Here is a 21,852-nt window from a genome sequence, read left to right on the forward strand (position 1 = left end):
AGCCAGTCGTCGAGGTAGTTCAGAATGCGCATTCCCGCTTGTCTTAAGGGGGAGAGAGCTGCATCCATGCACTTCGTGAAAAGACAGGCCAAATGCCAGGACTGTGTACTGATAAGCCTTCCCGTCGAACACGAATCTCAAAAACGGTCTGTGACGTGGGATAATTTGGATATGAGAGTAAGCATCTTTCTGATCCAATGAGAAAAACCAGTCCATCGGGCAGATTGGTGCGATGATCTGTTTTAATGTCAGCATTCTGAAAGGCCTTTTGATAGAGCCTTGTTCAGGTGTCTGAGATCTAAGATGGGCCTGAGGCCGCCATCTTTTTTTTTTTTTTTTTTTGGGAACAAGGAAGTAGTGGCTGTAAAAAACCCTGACTCGCTCTGAGCTGGAATTTTTTAACTCGCCTTTATGGCGGTAGAATGCAGGGGAGCACGCATTAAAGCGGACTCGTAGTTTACATTCATTGCATGAAAAACATTCAGAACAGTATTTTTCTCCCTGACCGGAACAAAAACGGGCCGAGGGGAGAGATGTGACACTGTGCAGACAGCACTTATGTGTAGCGGCACACACCTGTAGTGGGCGCGTGCTCTACATATAGAGCGCTCACGGCGTGAGCAGTAATCTGTGAGAACAGTGCTTATGTGCAAGGTGCATGTATTTTAGTAAAGTCATTGTTAAAACACAGCGTTGATGTGCAGGCGAGCGTGTTTGACAACAGGCTAGTTGACTGCAATATTTACATCTCCAGTCGCCTGAACCGAGGGGATTGAGAGAATGTAAAGTAAGTCTGTAGTGGTAATCCGGCCACAGCAGGACTTTTGAGTGGTTCTATAGCGCTGAATTAACAGTGCTTATATGCAGGGGTACACCCTATGTAGGGGACACACTGCCTGCAGTCATAACAGAGGAAAGAACTCTTAATTGTTTATTAGGATCACCAATAATACAGCGTTCTGTGTACAGGCGTGCATGTTTTATAACAGGCTCGTTTACTGAGAGAAGTGGTTGAAGGCTTGGCCGCCATTCACTAAATTGAGACTCACTGAGAAACCTGTGAGAGCTGGGCTCGAACCAGCAACCCTTTGTGCGAAGTACACCGTGACAGCAGAGGGCGCGGCTATGACGTAAGTCGCGCTCTTGACGGTGTTTTCAGTGTGTGTGGCGTGCGTGTTTCATAACAGACTTGTTTACTACACTGTTGAACCTTTCCAGTCGCCTGAATAGGGGACTGAGAGAAGTGGTTGAAGGCTTGGCCGCCATTCACTAAATTGAGACTCACTGAGAAACCTGTGAGAGCTGGGCTCGAACCGGCAACCCTGTGTGAAGTACACCGTAACAGTAGAGGGCGTGGCTATGACGTAAGTCGCGCTCTTGACGGTGTTTTCAGTGTGTGTGGCGTGCGTGTTTCATAACAGGCTCGTTTACTACACTGTTGAACCTCTCCAGTCGCCTGAATAGGGGACTGAGAGAAGTGATAGAGTGAAAAAGACGCAGGGCTTGGCCGCCATTCACGACGCCATTATGCGCTAGACAGCGAGGCAGCAATGACGTAAGTCGCGCTCTAGATAGTGAGCACGCTGGGAGAGAGAGGGGCGCACGCGCTGCCGCTGAGGAAGCGCGAGCTGCAGTGACAACAGCCTGTAGCGTAAGGCGCGCTCTCAATATCTCCAGCAGTCTGAGAGAAAGTAATGCGGGAAGCTCCGGCATTAGTTTGCTCGTCCACTCTGGCTTTCTCTGTCCGCGCGCTTCTTAGCGCGGCCCGAGTGAGAGAAGAGGAAGAGCGAGACATTGGTAATAGTGCGGATTCGTCTTCCTCATTGCCGCCGAATGAGACCAAGCCCTCGGCGTCGAGCGGAGGGAGCAGGTCCGATCGAGGGAACGTCACAGGGGAAACGTCTCTCTGAGGTGAAGACGAGTCACGCGGGCACTGGGCCGACGTGAACTCGCTAGCCTCGGTATACTCAGCCCTCTGGCTCCGCCGTTCTTTCCCGCCGAGGCTCGGGCGGAAAGGGGAACGGGAGAGCGCGAGGGCCGGGGTCGCGCTCTGAAAAGAGCGCTATCCGCGAACGGAGGGAGGAAATGGGCATACCCTCGCAGTGAGAGGGCAGCCGGACCCGGCGAGAGCAGCGTCCGCGTGGGCCTTGCCCAGACAGATCAAGCACCCTTCGTGGTTATCCTCCTAGTGCAGGTAAGTACTGCACACAAGTGATATGTTTTTCTCAGTATTGTACAAAAAGGATACACCGTAGTGTTTCACCAAAGAGCGCAGGGGAAAGGCGTGACAGCTCGCGGGATCGCTGGCGATTTGAGCGCGCTGAAAAATACAGCAGTCCGCTGACTCTCGCAGGACGTCCGGGCTGGTAGTTCGCTATTCCGCTGCAGGCTCGTCAATTCACGGTGAAGGTGGTGTAGTTCGAGTTTATCAGCGAGGACCGTAGATCGTCGCTGAAGGAGATTAATCTGACGTTTTTGACAGTTACAGCGTATTTTATATGCCCCTTTCGCGGGCTCTTGCGCTCAGCTTCGCGGGCTTTGTGCCCATTGGTTCGCTCAGATTACGCTGTTCTGCCATTGGTTCATGCAGTTCCCACTGGCCAGCCAATAGCGTGCGAGATGTCTCGACACTGTTTTGACTGGGCAGTAGCACTGCGTGATTTTACAATTACTTCAGTATATTCGAGAGTAGGAGAACCTACCCATGGCGTCTTAAGACGCAGTACGAACTGACCGTTCGAAAGGGAACGCTAGTATATGGGGCATATAATAAGTCAAATTAAATCGCTAGTTAATACCACTAACAAGGCTCAAAATAGCATAATGCAATAGCAAGGTAGCATAATGAGGGTCCCTACATGCAAAACGAAGCATTGAGAACTTTGTAAGAGCACAGTTTAATAAGAAGATACTTTATAAAGACAGTACATTACGCGTAGACGGACAGGAGCCATCTTGGAAAACAGTCTCGACGAGTCGAGCCACGAACACTGTGCTAAGTGATGAACTGTGACTTGGAATCTCATATGGTCCGTTGTTTCCGGAAGAAAGCACTGAACGCAACTGAGAAAATAAATCATTAAAAATATATTTTTTTAAAAACTGAACGCAACAGAGATTAGTGCTTCCATAGGATACACACTAAAGAGATGGAGGATTATTCAACCGTGGCTCGACTTGTCTAGACTGTTTTCCAAGATGGCTCCTGTCTGTATACGCGTAATGTTCTGTCTTTATAAAGTATCTTCTTATTAAACTGTTTGTACACTTACAACGTTCTCAATGCTTCAGTTTGCATGTAGGGACCCTCATTATGCTACCGTGTTAGTGTGAGGCTATTTTTAGCCTTGTTAGTGGTATTAACTAGCGATTTAATTTGACTTATTCTGTGCCCCATATACTAGCGTTATAAGCTTATCTGTTTTTAGAGATAAAACTCTTTACATTCGACTTTCATGAAAACGCATCCCAGAGAACGATCTATTCGGTAACCATGTGTTAATTACCCCTAGGTTCATTTTTCACCGGAGTTGCCCTGTAAAGCAACATAAAATAAAATAAATATTTTGTATAATTTTCCTGTATGGTCCTTATTGTGCATGATTTATCAGTGCATAATATTCCAATTTTGGTTCAATCAGTTTTATTTCCTTTTATTATCATTTATTGACATATTTTGGTCCTGTTTCATTGCCACATTTAGAAATGTCACAATATGTAAGTATAATAACAATAAAAAGTGTCATTTCTTTTTTTACAAATGAATTTGTCTGTAGAAAAAAGCATGTGTACGGCCACAACACCAATTGTATTTTTATTGGATTAAAGCTGGTTTGATATGAATGTCTCACAAAAAATTTGAGCATTATTTGTTCTACACAACGTTGAAAACGACAACTTTGCTGGTGTGCGCGTTGGCAGAACCGGATTTCACCAAGTGCGACATGTTCCTTGACATCTTTGTGGATCCTGGGACAACATTCCAATCCACCAATCAGATTTGAGGAACAAGTTTACAGTTTATGCCAAGTTTAGGTTTACAACGAGTGTTAGGAGCTTCTACATCAGTGTTATTCACCATCATTTCCCTCTGATTTTAGGGATAACTTATGGTAGGGATAGGGATAGGATTAGGACTAAATTGTTCCAGGATCAATAAAATGTGTTGACCCAGAAACGCATCTAACTCGGCAAAATCAGGACGTGCCCTACATTGAGTATGGCGAATTAAATTGTATGTTAAAGTCTTGGGGAATTGAATCAGACTAATGATTATAGCGCAGTGGGGGTGTTTCACTCAGCGTCTGGTCTGTCCTTGTGAGAGACTCCAACAGATTTATGAGCTTTTATGGGGATTCCAGTGTAAAGCTGTCCCACGTGTATCCTGATCCTGTTTGATAAAGTCTGCTGTCTGTCTGACTGGAAAAGCGTTTGATGCTAATAAGGGATCATGCTAACTAACCCACATGCTAAAAAGTCCAATTAGCAAAACAAACAGACAGTGATGATTATTGAATATATTCATTTGGAAAAAAAATCTTCAAAGACGTTTTGATAACATCCCCATAACGAAATTCTCATTATGAAAACGTTTCTATTTCTGAATGCCGAAAGTCCAGTTTTATTGGACGTTTATGTGAAAGTTAGAGATAACATTAAGGGATTGTTTTCTCTATTTTAATTTGATTTGATGGTTACTCCTGTGGACTATGAGTAACGTAGCACCTAAATCATTAGAGCACTAGTTAAGTGTTAGTAGACTTTAAGGGAATGATTAGGTTTAGTAGAATATGAGGTTCAGGTTAGTAGAACAAGTTGACATGTACTTGCAAAGTTACTTAAAGTCATTAGAATGTCTGTTGGGGGACCATCACAATAAAGTGTTAGCAGATATTAAGCAGACAGTCTACAAATTAGAGTTAGTTGATATGCATTGATGCCGCATTACTTATAGCCAACAGAATGTCTAAATAAAGTGTTACCAATGTGACTTTTGAATGTTCTCTAAACCATCTAAAAAATGGTAAGTGCAGTAGTAACATTATCAAAACATTAGACTATTGTCCAACTAAGGCCCTGTTTAATTCGGCAGAAACGAAAGCTGCTGCTCTCCGTGTGTTTTTCTGTCGTCTCAGGACGTGTTCATATGTAAATTGCGTGAGCTTATTTCACCTATTAGATTGAAAGATCTGAAAAAGCCCATACATTTACTCCTTCATAGACCCTCCCCTCGAAGAAATCAGGACAGGAGTGGTTGAAAGTGGACAAGAGACGGATTAATTGTGATCCAATCCACCAAAACGCATCTTAATACCAGGTGTAAATAGGGCCTAAAATGTTTCAGATGTATAAATACCATTTTTGTGATATCTTTCCAGATAACTTTGCACAAACGTTCTGTCAACGTTACTGGAAGAACATTTGATGGGAACCAAGAAAAAAGCACCATGGTATACAGAATAAAAATTTGATGTAGCAACAATTTTCACTAGAAATTGCTGGTAATTTTATAATGAATAGAGTGGTGCAGGTATGATGTCAGAACCCAGAAGACTAATTCGCTGTTGCTTTCGCTGATTCTGAGTAAAATAAAGCCTGTGGTGAATATAACTTGACGGTACTGTTTTGTTCTACAATGTAAACTGCACACACTCACACCCCAAGCAGTCTTATCTACCCAGCAAGCAATAGCCGTCATTTCACCGTTTCAGTTAACTATAGACCCGATATCGTCCGTCTATGAGTAACCCACTTCTAGCCAAAATAACCCTGAATTTGGTACAGTTTGCCAAAATAGTTTGCGTGATGTGACATTCCATTCCATCATGTAAGCAAAGTCAACAGTGATTACAAGGTGTTTGGTTTCATTTCTTTGACATGTTCATGTTCTAGATGACCAAGAAGTCTATTCTTGGGCTATGGTTTGACGTTTATTATATTTTCACTGTCAGCCCAAATTTTGCCTTGTTTTAGGCTAGACATCCAGGCTGTTTGGACGACTATTAGACCTCTTTTAAACGTAACATTGCTTGCTGGGTTTTTTTTTTTTTAAACGAACATAACTGCTTCAAAATTCACGGTTTCACTATGGGTGTGTGTAATTTAATTTCACACATAAATTGAAAACCCCCATTATAAAACCACAAAGGAAAATCTCAAAGGAACCAGTCGGGATTTATGCTGCGTTCCAGGCAGGTTTTTTGAGTCTGTAAGTCACGACTTCAAACCACGACCCACGACTTTGTAGTGTTCCAGGCAAAGTCACGGCAAACTGCCTGAGCGCAAGGAATTGTAATAGCTAGATGTAAACAAAGCATGGCAGACCGTTTGGCAGGGTTTATGCTCATTTACAATCATTTCTATCGCCAACGCTGCTTACTTCTTGCTTATTTGAGGGAAACGGAGGAGAAAAAACGGAGCAAAGGGCAAGAGAAGCTGTTATACCTTTTATTTTACGTTATTTGGAAAATAACGTGTACAACTTCCATAAACACCGCATCCATATGGGCTGCCATTTTTGTTTTGCGGGCTATGTGACGTCAGAGCTCGTAACTGGGAGTACATCGATCTAGTACGAGTTCACTGGTGGGAAGTCACGGGTTTGACTGCCGTTCCGGTGCACTTTCACGGGTAGAAGGTTGGAAAAACACGGGTTACGGGTTGCCTGGAACGCGGCATTAGTCTTCCGGGTTCAGACGTCATACCTAAACCACTCTATTAAAGGTGCACCGTGTAAATTTTAGCGGCATCTACACTCTAAAAAATGTTGGGTTAAAAATAACCCAAGTTGGGTTGAAAATGGACTAACCCAGCAATTGGGTTGTTTTAACCCAGCAGTTGGGTTAAATGTAGGGCTGTGCGATATTGAAGAAAAATGCGATATGCGATATCCTTGTTAAATAATGCGATATTCGATATGCGATACGATATTGCTTTAAGTGTGTAAAATCTATTTCTTTCCCCAACTGATATCTTTCACTTAAAGCGTAACCGAGTGTGTTTACATGAATACTCATCAAGACATAACTGTGTGTGTATTTGACAGTTTGAGTGTGTAACAAGACATGAAAAAAAGAACGGCTTGTTTCGGTGTGTGTGTCAGACAGCAGACAGCACGAGACTGCAAGGAGTTTTTTTCCGCAAGTTATTGCGTTTAATAACTCTTTTTAACGTCAAGCAAGTCACATAAGTAACAGTCGTGTGCTCAGTCTATTCTTTGCTATATGCGTCAACCTAAAACGTACACTTTTCACAATGTTGAAGTAGCCTATTAAAATCATTCAGATATTGCGTGCCCTTGCGATATGCATATTGCGATATGTACATTTGCGTTATTTCGATAATTTTGATATATTGCGCAGCCCTAGTTAAATGTTTGCTTAAAACAACCTAATTGCGGGGTTAAAACAACCCAATCGCTGGGTTAAAACAACCCAATTGCTGGGTTAGTCCATTTTCAACCCAACTTGGGTTATTGTTAACCCAGCATTTTTTAGAGTGTAGTGGTGAGGTTGCGAATTGCAACTGCCCACCGCTCACCCCTCCCTTTCGAAGCACGTAGAGAAGCTACGGTGGCTGACACCGGACAAAAATGTCATCGTCTGAGACAGCAGAGAGTGACTAGCGCTCTGTAGAGAACTTTGTCCTTCTAGGGCTACTGTAGAAACATGGCGGCGCAAAATGGCGACTTCACTGTAAGGGGACCCGCGATGCTTGTAGATAGAAATGGCTCATTCTAAGGTAATAAAAACATAACGGTTCATTATGCAAGGTCTTTATACACCACTGAAAACATAGTTATGGATATTATATTGCATTTCTGTCAATAGATCCTCATACATATTCAGTGTTGGGGAAAGTTACTTTGAAAAGTAATGCATTACAATATTGCGTTACTCCCTTAAAAAGTAACTAATTGAGTTACTTTGTTACTTTTTAAGAAAAGTAACGCGTTACGTTACTTTTGCGTTACTTTTTCTCACCTGGGCTGGGCTTGTTTTTGTTGATAACAAAAAAGTTATATTTTTGTGCAACGGTAAAAACCTCTTCATACCAAAATTGAAATAATAAGCCCCAGGCTGGGGTAAAAATGCAAATTCACGCATGAACAGTAGAGGGCGCAGCTCCATTCTGGATAATGGTAGAACAGGATGCAGGAGAAAAAAGTTTTACCAATAAAAACAAAAAAATCTAGTCATTTTCATAATCAAAGGTCAGCAGCAAGACATTGGTAAATTAAATATAAAGGTAGATTATGCATAAAAATAGTTGTTTTATTTAACATTAAATTATTGGAGGTTTGCATAGTACTCTGATTTTGCATTTGACTGATTTTAATCATTTTGGGGAGTACAGAATCTTTATTGTGCAAGTGAGATAAATAAATGCTCACATTTAGTCTAGAACTACAATAACCATCATGTTTACACACAACGCCTCTACACTTATTTTTCTCAACATGGGGGCAGGAGAGCTGTCAGTCAAATTAATGTGAAAAAGTAACTTGCGTTACTTTTTTGAACAAGTAACTCAGATATTTTGTTGTTAATTTGAAAAGTAATGCGTTACTTTACTAGTTACTTGGAAAAAGTAATATTATTACGTAACTCAAGTTACTTGTAATGCGTTACCCCCAACACTGTACATATTACACACTGCACCTTTAAGTAACACATTGAATTAAATATGACTGAAATAATTTTGTCGATAATCTTATTTACAACTTTGAAAAAATCTTTTTTACAGTGTACTAGCATTTTTCAACATATACTATGGCAAATCATTTTTTTGAACATGTACATGTTTTTTGAATTCTGGCTTTCTTTGAAGTACTTATTTAGCCCATTTGTGTATTCCTTTATATGAAAGTAAAGACTAAATATCAGCGATGACAGAAGGGTTTATTTGTTGGATATAAACCATAGTCTAGGCTACTATCATGTCTTTAAACATCCTCTTTGTAGTTGTCGCAGGAAGCAGTCAGGACGCTTCAGGCATAAGCCGGACGTACAGGAGACCACCAGTACGGTGCGAGATCGCTGCCATGTGTTCCACAGATGGCTTCACAACTCCACCAACACAATAAAATCAACGCAAGCGCCTCGATATCACTGACAAATAGGCATGATGCAATGACTGGTGCAATGCTGTTTTGTAGTCTCAGAAAATACAACCGTTTATTTCGCTTTTTTTAAGGGCACCAGACATCATCACGCCAGCACATAAAGCACGGCCAGTTTTGGCAGAGCGCTGTGGAAAATGCACGTCTGCGCAAACAACTGCAAGCCAAAGACGCAGCGTTTAGTAACGTGCAGCAGAGCACGACGCGCTCGGAAAAACAACAGCGTGCAAAGAAATACCGGGCAAACAGGCCCAGTTTAAACTTGACCTCCTGGTGCGCTGCTCCACATCTGCTGAGGGTTTTCTCGCTCTCGCAGGTGTTTGGCTTGTATGCGTTAAATGGAGATGGGATTACAAACACATTTACTGTAATGGCTTGGCTTGTTCTCCCAGCTCTCTTTTGTGGTTAGTTAAGTGTGGCCTCACTGACATGATGGAACTTCAAAGCCAGGCTAGGTGTTGAAATTAGTGCTATTTTTGTCATATTAGTACACAGTAAAGTCATCAAAACTGTCAAGTAACACAAACGGAGGTATGGGAAATATATAGTGCACTGCACCCTAACGCTCAAAATAATCAAATTGAGTAGAGCCAACTCAAATTAAACAAATTAGTTCAAACAAATGAACTTTTATGAGTATTTTGAACATTATTTTTCTTTTGTGTTCTCAAAACTGACACATTTTAAGTCATCTGAATTGTTTCATTGTTCTGAGTTTTATGAACTTGTTTCTTTTAATTTAGACTAACTTAAATTTAACTGAAACTGGGCTGGGATTTCTATTTCCCAGGATGCTTTGCCATGACACTCAAAAGTTAAGTGTGTTATAGTATGTTTTTTTTTTGTGCAAGATTGACAAAATTGGGAGGGTTTTTTTTGGTACCATCTTGGTGACGAGTGGAGCATGAGCTTAGTTTGAGAACAGAATGTTAAATGGATTGTTTTGCTGTACTCATTCACATATGCCAATGCTACCAAAACATTGTGTAACCAATTAGCAAGGTGGCATTTATTAAAGTAGCTAGTTAAAGCTAGTCAACTACTAAAAATTTGAGGTTACATGATATTTTTAAGATAAATGTATGAATTATCTTACTCAAATATTTCAAGTTCAGAGCAATTCAAATGTATGATTACAACAGAAAAATCTGCAAGTTCTGTGTACTTAAATTTTAAGTTTCTTAATGTAAAACATTTGAGGCAATTTATTCGGCTTTACAGTGTGACCAAAACATGCAAAAACTGTTATATTTGACTTCTTCTTTGTCTAGATTCCAGCTCTGACTAATAATCCTGATGGACATTTATTGGCTACTTTTCTTTTGCTATCCGCTCAAAATCATCCATAAAAAAGTAGTTCTGTAAAGAACTTTATATGTAATCACAATTTACAGCATTATCTAGCATGTGTTTAAGCATAAGCCTTTAGATAAAAAGGTTTAAGTCAACTTTTGTACTAGTACGGTATCTTTACCTGGGATTTACCCGTGTTATTCTGGTTTGTGTGTGTGTGTGGTCCCCATGAGGAAAACAGCATATAAATCATACTAAGTGATGTTTTTTGAAAATGTAAAAATGCGGAAAGTTTTCTGTGATGGGTAGGGTTAGTGTAGGGGGGTGTGTGTGTGGTACAAACATATGGCTGGCAGCCTAATGGCGTGCTTAATTTCACATGAACTTGTTGGTGGTTTGAGTCTGAGTGTGTGTGTGTGGGAGAGGTTCATTCAGCTTTTTGCAGCAGGCTTCAGCCTGGTGTCGCTCTCATCTTTGATCACTGATCATTGAAGCTTCTCTAATCCGTCTCACTGTCATCCTGTCTGTGTCGTTCCTTCCTTTCATGCTTTCATCCCAGCGCTGAGAGGACACAGAGCACTCAGATAGTTTTACCGTCTCACTTGATACCTGCAACCCGAGACCCCAATGGAGCCACTTCACACGCGCGCACACACACCCTCACGTACACAGATAGATGAGTCCACACACTCTGACGCTATACGGACACATTCGCTCACTCGCATTCATGCAGAATGTTGTCTGATGTTGTTGTTTGGATTTTTTTATGTCATGACCGAAAAAACAATTGATTGCCATAAAAAAAAACACTAAACAACACTAAAGGTCTAGAATTGTACATGTGAGATACACAAGTGATATTAGACAATAAACAGTTGAAAACGGAAAACTACTTAGAACTTTTGAAACTTAAAATTAAAAAATAGATTAGAAATAGGAAAATAATAACCACAAATGAGTTCTCTTTTAATATCTCAATTGTTTCTCATAAACATCAAGGGGATTAAAGGGAGAACAAATGAGGAAATTCAGACATATAAATAAAGAAAATTTACCAACCAATTCTCATTAGGTTATGACAATATGACATTATATAATTTCATATAACATAAAGACAATTTATAATTTATTTATATATATATATATATATATATATATATATATATATATATATATATATATATATATATATATATATATATATAAATTGTCTTTATGTTATATGAAATTATATAATGTTATACTATTACTATTATAGTTTGTATTAATTATTTTTATTAATTTTGAGGTAGATTTTTTGTTTCCATCCAAATCCATCATGTTTTTTTGTGAATTGTTTTCATTTTTATATCTATTTACCATTTTCTTTCATTTTAGTCTAAGTTTCAGTAATTTAATTCTGTGTTTTTGCTGTTTTTTAAAGTCTTTTAAAAAACTTTTTATATAGTTATTTTAGTACATGAAGTTAAACTAAATGAAAATTAGAAATTTAGTTTAATTAGAGATTTAGTTTAATTAGTTTAATTTAATTAATAGTTAAATAATAGTTCCCCAAAATAAATACATTATTTTATCCTTTAAATAGCCTATATATGTGTCACAATTCACCAGTGTGAGTGCCCGTGATCACCACCAGAGGGCACTCCAACCCGGACTGTCATTCCATCAAAGACTACATTACCCATAATCCTTTGCCCGGACTCATCATCACTCATTGTTTTCACCTGTGTCTCATTACCTCATTACCTCATTACCCCAGCCTTTATAAACCATGTTCACTCTATCATTCACTAGTGATGGCGAAGTGAAGCTTTCTGAACAAGTGAAGCTTTCAGCACAATTGTATCAGAAAAAGGTTCATTACTCGAAGCTTTTCAAATCAGAGCTCGATGAGGACCTCTGCTGGTGAAAGTGAGGAAAAGCACTGTGTCGCAAAATGTTTTGCAACCATTATCTTAGAAGCAAAAATTAATTAATGGATAGATGAATGAATCAATAAATTAAATACATGACAACAATCTGTTCCATTGCATTCTCCTAGTAACTCAAACCAATAAAGATAACATTTTGTATTGTGAATGTGGACATTTTTCCTGTTTGTGAACAAATGAAACTTATGAATAAAGGAAGTAGACTAAATGCAGGTGCATGCACACAAAGAAACACACACACACACACACACACATATATATATATATATATATATAGGGAGAGAGAGATTTAATAGGTTCACATAATTGTCAATAACAACAATATTTTTTAACCACTTAATTTTTTCAATACTTGAAAATGAACAAAGTTGGGGGGGGAAAGTAGGCTGGTTTTCACCCATATATATATATATATATATATATATATATATATATATATATATATATATATATATATATATATATATATATATATATATATATATATATATATATATATATATATATATATATATATATATATATATATTAGGGGTGTATGGTACACGTATTCGTACCGAACCGTTTCGGTACAGGGCTCTCGGTTCGGTGCGCGTGTGTACCGAACGGTTCCGAATGCAATCTTTAACAGTTAACAGTCGGCTTGTTTTATGCGCGGAACACACTTCAATCCTAGTTCCCACTCGAACATATGAGTATTCAGTCCATTTTATCACGAAATTCAAACGATAAATGCTGTTTTGACGCTTTATAATGTGACGACTGATCACTGTATAGGCCCGTCAATTCAATTCGCGCACGCGAGTGAACGTGATCATCGCTCCAGAAGAATAAACATGAATTCATATCTTAAGGTATGTTGAGGATAACACTTACTGAAACGTATCATATGTCGTGTAATCGCTCAATCAGTGTTTCAGTCGCGGAAAGAAGTCAAACAGCTTGTAAACAATGTCACACAGCATCATTTACCTCAGAGTCAGAAGTCATTCAGTGTCCACAGCTGTTAATTCACTAGAGAAATCAATTCTTTCACTAAATTTAAATGCACTATATTAGCCTATATATATATATATATATATATATATATATATATATATATATATATATATATATATAAATTCTACTTAACCTGTTAGTGATGTCTTGATTATTTAATGCAATGTTTATATAAATCTGTCATGAAAATGACAGTCACTAAGATTATATTTCAACAACGAATAGGAGAAAAAACATAATTTCATAATTAGATTTAGGAGTTAATGCAAAAACTGCCTGAAGTTTACATGTTTGCACACAATGTGTTATTTGAGTGTTGATTATTATATCTAAACATGAATATCAGCTGAATATAGGCTCATAGTTTGGGCTCTGTTGTTAACCTTTAATATTATAGTAATAATGTGCAAGTAAGGGCTCCCTATATAGTTTACAGCATTATCTTTAAGAAACTTTTAGTTATAATTTAATTCATTTAAGGACAGACACAATTCTCTCAGTAAACCAGTGTTTAATAAAAAATAAATAAAAAGCAATTTTTTTAAACTGCTGTACCGAATCCGTACCGAGACTTCAAAACCGAGGTACGTACCGAACCGTCAGTTTTGTGTACCGTTACACCTCTAATATATATATATAAAGGCAGCAGAACAAAAGCCAAATATATTATCAACCGTATTAAGCGAACTCAAATGAAAGTGTTCCCACATTTCAGAACCATGGCAAAGTTCAACAATAAACTAGCAACAATAAACTAGCGCAATACAACAGTTCTAACAACCCCTGTCGCGCATTTTAAAACCATTTTAAACCTTTTTGAATCAGAGTAGGAAGCAGTCACGTGGGTGTGTGTGAAACGAAGCTTCGGACGTAATTGGTCACATGATTTTGATAGAACGAATCAAGCATCGATACAAAGCTTCACTGAAAATCGAATCAAGCGAATATATATATATATATATATATATATATATATATATATATATGTATATATATATATATATATATATATATATATATATATATATATATATATATATATATATATATATATACATATATACATATATTCAGTATTTATTTTATTTTCATAATTATTCATCATTATTTCATAATAATAATTATTAATTAATTATTGCAGACAATATGAACACAAAATATTTCATGTTTTGTCTGGTCAACTTCATGTCATTTGTAAATATGCATCCTTTCCTGTCATTCAGACCTGCAACACATTTCAAAAAATGTTGGGACAGTAAAGCATTTACCACTTTGTAATGTTGCCATTCCTTTTCACAACACTTAAAAGACGTTTAGGGACTAGGACACCAAGTGATGAAGTGTTTCAGGTGTAATTTTGTCCCATTCTTCCTGCAAACAAGTCTTAAGGTGGGCAACAGTACGGGGTCTTCGTTGTCGCATTTTGCGCTTCAAAATGCGCCACACATTCTCTATTGGAGACAGGTCGGGACTGCAGGCAGGCCAGTCAAGTACCCGTACCCTCTTCCTCCGCAGCCAGGACTTTGTAATGTGTGCAGAATGTGGTTTTGCATTGTCTTGTTGAAATATGCATGGACGTCCCTGGAAAAGATGTCTTCTTGAAGGCAGCATATTATGCTCCAAAATCTCAATGTACTTTTCAGCATTAATGGTGCCTTCACAGAAGTGCAAGTTACCTTTGCCAAGAGCACTGACACAACCCCATACCATGACAGACCCTGGCTTTTGGACTTGTTGCTGGTAACAGTCTGGATGATCCTTTTCTTCTTTGGTCCGGAGCACACGGCGTCAATTCCTCCCAAAAAATACCTGAAATACTGATTCATCTGACCACAGTACACATTTCCACTGTGTGATGGTCCATCCCAGATGCCTCCGAGCCCAGAGAAGTCGACGGCACTTCTGGACACTGTTAACATAGGGCTTCCTTTTGGCACAGTACAGTTTTAACTGGCATTTGTGGATGTAACTACGTATTGTGGTACTTGACAAAGGTTTGCCAAAGTAGTCCTGAGCCCATGTGGTGATATTGCTTATAGATGAATGACGATTCTTGATGCAGTACCGCCTGAGGGATAGGAGATCACGGTTGTTCAGCTTAGGCTTGCGCCCTTGTCCTTTACGCACTGAAATTCCTCCAGATTCCTTGAATCTTTTAATTATGTTATGCACTGTTGAATGTGAAATATCCAAATCTCTTCCTATCTTTCTTTGAGGAACATTATTTTTAAACATTTCAATAATTTTCTCACGTATTTGTTGGCAAACTGGCGATCCTCGGCCCATCTTTGCTCCTAAAGGATTAGACCTTTCTTGGATGCTGCTTTTGTACCAAAGCATAATTACAATCACCTGTTGTCATCACCTGTTTCAAATCACATCATTATTTAACCATTTTACCTCATTACTAGCCCTAAATTGCTCCTGTCCCAACTTTTTTTGAAATGTGCTGCATGTCTGAATGACAGGAAAGGATGCATATTTACAAATGACATGAAGTTGACCAGACAAAACTTGAAATATTTTGTGTTCATATTGTCTGCAATGAAATACAAGTCAAAGTAAATTTAGAAATCACTTCTTTTTTTTTTTATTCGCGTTTTCCATACTGTCCCAACTTTTTCTGATTTGGGGTTGTATTTTTTCATATATTTATACTGTGTATATACAGATGGAAATTAACTTTGCTAAATCCGGTGTATTTACGTCAATTTATTTTGGACATTCATCAATATACGTTGTCCCATCCAAATAAATACAAAATATAAACAAAAAAATTCTCATCAAATGTCTTTCTCATTTAAAGACCAAGTTAATTTTCCGCTGGGCTGATGATCTGCATTCATTAACAGCCTAATAAAACTGAGACCGATAATTAAGAAAAACACAAATATTGAGCATTAGTGATGTGCTCACTGATGTACAATATCACATATAACACCACGACATCACATTTAACGTAACCCAATGCCACGCAGACTCTCTCAGATGATAAAGTAGCCACAGTGAACAGGAGTGTTTTAGTATAATCACAGAACTGAGGAAGCATCCAGTCTTCCTCTTCGTAGGGGGGCAGCAGAACTGTTTTGAGGGGCAACTTTAGCTGTCGTGATAGAAGCATCTTTCGACACTTTTAGGCTGATCAAAGGGCAGCCGCGGCAAACCCCCCGCAACTCCAGCCCCAGGGTTCACACCCGCAGCCACTGGGGTTATCAGAGTCTGATAACCAGGAGTCACATGCTCCCATGTGTGTGAGAGAGTGTGTGTGTGTGTTCGCTGTGTTGCGTTGACAATTGAATTAAAACCTGCAAGTGAACAAAGGTCACACAAAACTGTAATTTCACCTCTGACCTCTTCACAGAAACACGCACATGCACGCATTGTTTGATTTGTTCCCCAAAAATGTTATTCTTAATTGAAGATTTAAAGCACAACCGGAATTTTTTTTATGTTTTTACAATTGCTGAAGAAAATGTCAGGTCACCTTTATTTATATAGTGCTTTTTACAATGCAGATTGTTTCAAAAACTAACTACAACTAAATTCCATATTATTCTTCCATATGTATTCTTATAATAACTGTGTTGTGTATTTCAGGTATTTTGGAGATCACGTCAGTGGATGTTGGGATCGTTGCCATCAGAGGTCTTGGCAGTAACCTTTACCTGGCTCTCAATAAGAGGGGAGAACTGTATGGAGCGGTGAGTGTCCAGAAGAATACACTTGCATTTTAGTCCAGGGTTTTATTTAAACTGGGGTTATGGGGATCTTTAAAGAGCCACAAGAGGGTGCTGTTGTAAAAAATAAAATAAAATAAAATAGTAAAAAAAAAAAAAAAAAAAATAATAATAATAATATAATAAAATAAAATAATAAAATAAAATAAAATAAAATATAATATAATATAATATAATATAATATAATATAATATAATATAATATAATATAATATAATATAATATAATATAATATAATATAATATAATAAAAAAAAAATAAATAAAAAAAAAAAAAAATAAATAAAATAATATAATATAATATAATATAATATAATATAATAAAATAAAATAAAATAATAAAATAAAATAAAATAAAATAAAATAAAATAAAATAAAATAAAATAAAATAAAATAAAATAAATAAAATAAAATAAAATAAAATAAAATAAAATAAAATAAAATAAAATAAAAGCTTGTTTCCACCATGGAACAAAATGTTTTTTCCTCACAATTGCGAGTTTATATCTCACAATTCTGACTTTTTTTCTCAGAATTATGAAATGTGAGCTTGCAATTGCGAGTTATAAAATAATTTATTTTCTCAGAATGTCTCCAAATAAACTCACAATTACAACTTTATATCAAGTAATTGCAAGAAAAAAAACTCTATATAAACTTTATTCTGTGGCGGAAATAAGCTTCCATAAAATAAAAAAATAGATAAAATCTAATTTTAATTAATAAATTAGACTATTAATACATATTTTATAAAATTAATTTAATTTATTAATTATTTTTAAATTATTGTATTATATTATTGTCAGACATAGTTTGTTTAGCCTAAAAAATATAATATTTTACACATATTTATATTATTGTTATTTTTCACAATATAAATAGGGCTTTATACATGAAAAGATATAGCTTATATTTGAGGAGTTCTACAAAGGATTCTTCTTAATATCTGGGGGTCCAAGTTTGAAAACCTTATGCCTTCTGAAGAAAAGGTGATGTGTGATGCACTGCCCGTCATTGGTCAAACAAACACGTAGCCCCGCCCCAAACTCACTCCATTGTTGCTGTGTCAGACTGGTTGCGATTCCTAATGCACAGTCAATGTGTCTACACTTTTTTGAGAGAAAATGTACAAATAGCTCACTGATTTTAGTATTCAATACAACATCCCCTTTAAAGGTGCAGTGTGTACATTTTAGCGGCATCTAGTGGTGAGGTTGTGAATTGAAACCTCCCTTACGAAGCACGTAGAGAAGCTACGGTGGCAGACACAGGACAAAGATGTCGCAGAGAACAGAGAGTGACTAGCGCTCTGTAGAGAAGTTTGATCTTCTAGGGCTACTGTAGAATCATGGCGGCACAAAATGGCGACTTCACTGTAAGGTGACCCACAGTGTATGTAGATAGAAATGGCTCATTCGAAGGTAATAAAAACATAACGGTTCATTATGTAAGGTCTTTAGGTATGGAAATGATATTGCATTTCGGTCAGTAGATCCTCATAAATATTACACACTGCACCTTTAACATAGGCTGGGTGATAACCCTAACCAGGTTATTCAGGTCAAAGCGGGTCTAGATGATTCATGAGTGTATTTATGTCTAAAAAATGGTTCTTTTAAGAACTGTTTACTGAAAGGTTTACCTTTTTTTTTTAAGTGTAGTCAGAGCTGATAGACCAGACCATGTTGGACAAGCACGTTTCAAAAACCAGCATGACCTGGTTTTCCTGGCAGGATATGTAACAAACTCTTTGTTTCATGTGTTTCAGAGAAACTATGGCATAAACTGCCGTCTGAAGGAGCGCATCGAGGAGAACGGGTATAACACATACGCATCCGCCGAGTGGAGGAACAAGAAACGACAGATGTTTGTAGGTCTGAGCGCTCATGGAAGGCCTCTGCGTGGGAGAAAAACCCGCAGGAAGAACACAGCTACACACTTCTTACCCATAATGCTGTGACTTTTGTTCTGTAATGCTGACGGGATGGAGAGAGAGACTTTGCTCCTTCGAGATGGGTTCAGTGTTTGCTTGCTCCTTCGTTGCTCTTTGGTTCCAGGCACTCGTAAGAAGTTTCTGCTCCTGCCAGCTGATATTAAGTGCAGGTGAAAAGTTCATGAATGCATGGGCTTTCATTTCCATTGTGCGTTATCCCAGTGTTCTGTAATTGTGGATTATGTGTGCAAGAGTTTCCTTCAAGCTCTCTTCAATAGGATCATATTTCTAAGATCATGTATTTCTAATGGACATGAACGTCTTGTAGGAGCGGCTGTAAGGCTGCAGGCGTCGCACAGAGAAAGATGGTGGGGATGTATATGGGAAATTTGTATCTTCAGTTTTGGACTGCTTTGAAATAAATAAATTATTTATTTGTATTGTATTTAAGTAAAATACTCTAAAAAAAACATATTAAAAGCATATCAAATGGATAACCTCCTGTGAAATAAAATCTATATTGTTATCCTCCTGCAGAGCCGCTTGTGCCGTGTTTCATGTTCACGTTCCAGACGGGAGGAATGAGAAGCACAAATGTGTGTGAATCTCACACAAGCGTTCAGGTCAACTCAACTCAAAATCAAAAAAACAAAAAAAAAAAGAACATTTTGCAAAGTAAATAAAGGTCCAGTCATTTTTCATGATTAATCACAAGTGTCATTAACATTTGATTCCATTATTCATACTAATAATTCTCTTTAGACTCTTATTAATGCAGTCATTTATTACAAAATTTCCCCAGTATAGATTAAAAATCAGGGTTATTACTGTCAACTAAAACTATTAAAAACTTTTTCATTCACTGAAATAAAACTGATATATAAATATAAGATGTAATAAATATAAATATTAACATTAAACTAAATGAAATGATAAATGAGTTGAAGCACTAAAATGAATAAATAAAATGGAAATACAGTAAATAAAACTAAAAGTATTAAAAATTGTTCAAATGAAAACTAAAAATTACATAAATGAAAATCACATGGATTCATAAATAAATGGCATAAATTAATAAAAATGACAAAAAATTTACTGAAATTAAAATAAAAATGGATAATACATAAATAATAAATACAATGGAAATAAATAAAAACTACAATTAAATAAAGAAAAAATTGTCAGAATTAATAAAAATTTCAAAAGCACATACAAGACCATTACAATTTTTTTTTAACTAAAATTTAAATAAACTGACATTTTTAAATTAAAAGTGAAAAATGAATAATAAATAAAAACTAAAATAAGAGTATTAAACATTGTTCAAATTAAACCTAATAAATTACATAAATTCATAAAAATGACAAAAGCACATACAAGAAAATGGCAAAAAAATTCAACTAACATTGCAATAAAAAACTGAAAATATAAAAATAAAAGTTAAAAAAATAAATAAATAGTATGTAAATAATACTAAACCAACAATGTAATCTATTCGTTGAAGCAATAAAATGAATAAATTAAATGGAAATAAATTAAAATTAAAAGTATTAAAAATTGTTCAAATTAAACCTAAAAATTACATCACACGGATTCATAAATAAATGGCATAAATGAATATAAATGACAAAAAAATACTGAAATAAAAATGGATAATAAATAAATAATAAATAAAATGGAAATAAATAAAAACTACAATTAAATGTAGAAAAAATTGTGAGAATTAAATTTCATAAATTAATAAAAATGACAAAAGCACATACAAGACCATTACTAAAGATTTTACTAAAATTGAAATAAAAAACTTAAATTTTAAAATGAAAAGCTAAAAATGGATAACAAAGAAAAAAAACTAAAATAAGAGTATTTCAAATTTAACCTAAAAAATTACATAAACTCATAAAAATGTCAAAAGCACATATAAGAAAATGGCAAAAAAAAATTAAACTAAAATTACAATAAAAACTGAAAATATAAAAAGAAAAGCTAAAAATAAATAAAAATGGATAACAAAGAAATAATAAATAAAATAGAAATAAATAAACGAAAATAGGAGTATTAAACATTGTTCAAATTAAACCTAAAAAATAACATTAATTAATAAAAACGGCAAAAGCACATACAGGAAAATGGCAAAACTAACATTGCAATAAAAACTGAAAATATAAAAATAAAAGTAAAAAAAAAAGTAAAATAGTATGTAAATAATACTAAACCAACAATGTAATCTATAAATATTTTACATTTAAATCATATACAGTAATGAGAGTGAGGGGTTTTATTTTATTTTTGCATTATAATAATGTTTAATGGTAAAGATAATCTCAGTGGGATGTTGTGAACTTCCCAAAACCCGTTCCACTTGGAAATCATTAGCGTTGTGGATGCTGTGGGGTCACAACAACACTTACAACAGCCCAGAATGACTGTGAGCTGAAACTGACAAACACAAAACAAAGTTCAACACTAACCATTACATTTTCCACTCGCTCCTCGACTCCATCAAATCATTTGTTTAGTTTCACACCTATTGCATCCACTTACAAAAGCAGTCGTTCGGTTTCCTTTCAGATAAAAAAAACATTCAGTAACGGGAACTAAATCCTGCTATCTTTTATCTAAATAGCTCTAGAAAATTGGGGGAGCGAAAGGCGCTCACTCAAATAATGTGATCCAGCTTAAAGAAACAAGTGGAAAAAGACTTGGGGCTAGTCTTCTAATGAATGCTTATGTGGAGGGGCCGACTCTGACACACAGGTTGTTAATGGCTTCTTCCCAGTGACTCGGGTGGGGAGGCCGCCGTGGCCCATTGAAGCCTTATGGGGGGTCAGGCCTGGTTT

General features: G+C 36.5%; 1 protein-coding gene across 1 annotated transcript in view; it reads left to right on the top strand.

Moving 5' to 3' along the window:
- The window catches only part of fgf10b (fibroblast growth factor 10b), a 37,214-nt gene extending 17,665 nt beyond the window's left edge, over positions 1-19,549 (top strand). Inside the window, exons 2-3 of the mRNA XM_079814409.1 lie at positions 16,942-17,045; positions 18,848-19,549. Of these exons, the coding sequence (XP_079670535.1) occupies positions 16,942-17,045; positions 18,848-19,039 (296 nt within the window). The 3' untranslated portion in view covers positions 19,040-19,549. The remainder of the gene's footprint in view (positions 1-16,941; positions 17,046-18,847) is intronic.
- Positions 19,550-21,852: the final 2,303 nt, after the last annotated feature.

This window comes from Gobio gobio (assembly GCF_949357685.1).
Source record: "Gobio gobio genome assembly, chromosome: 4".
Lineage (NCBI taxonomy): Eukaryota > Metazoa > Chordata > Actinopteri > Cypriniformes > Gobionidae > Gobio > Gobio gobio.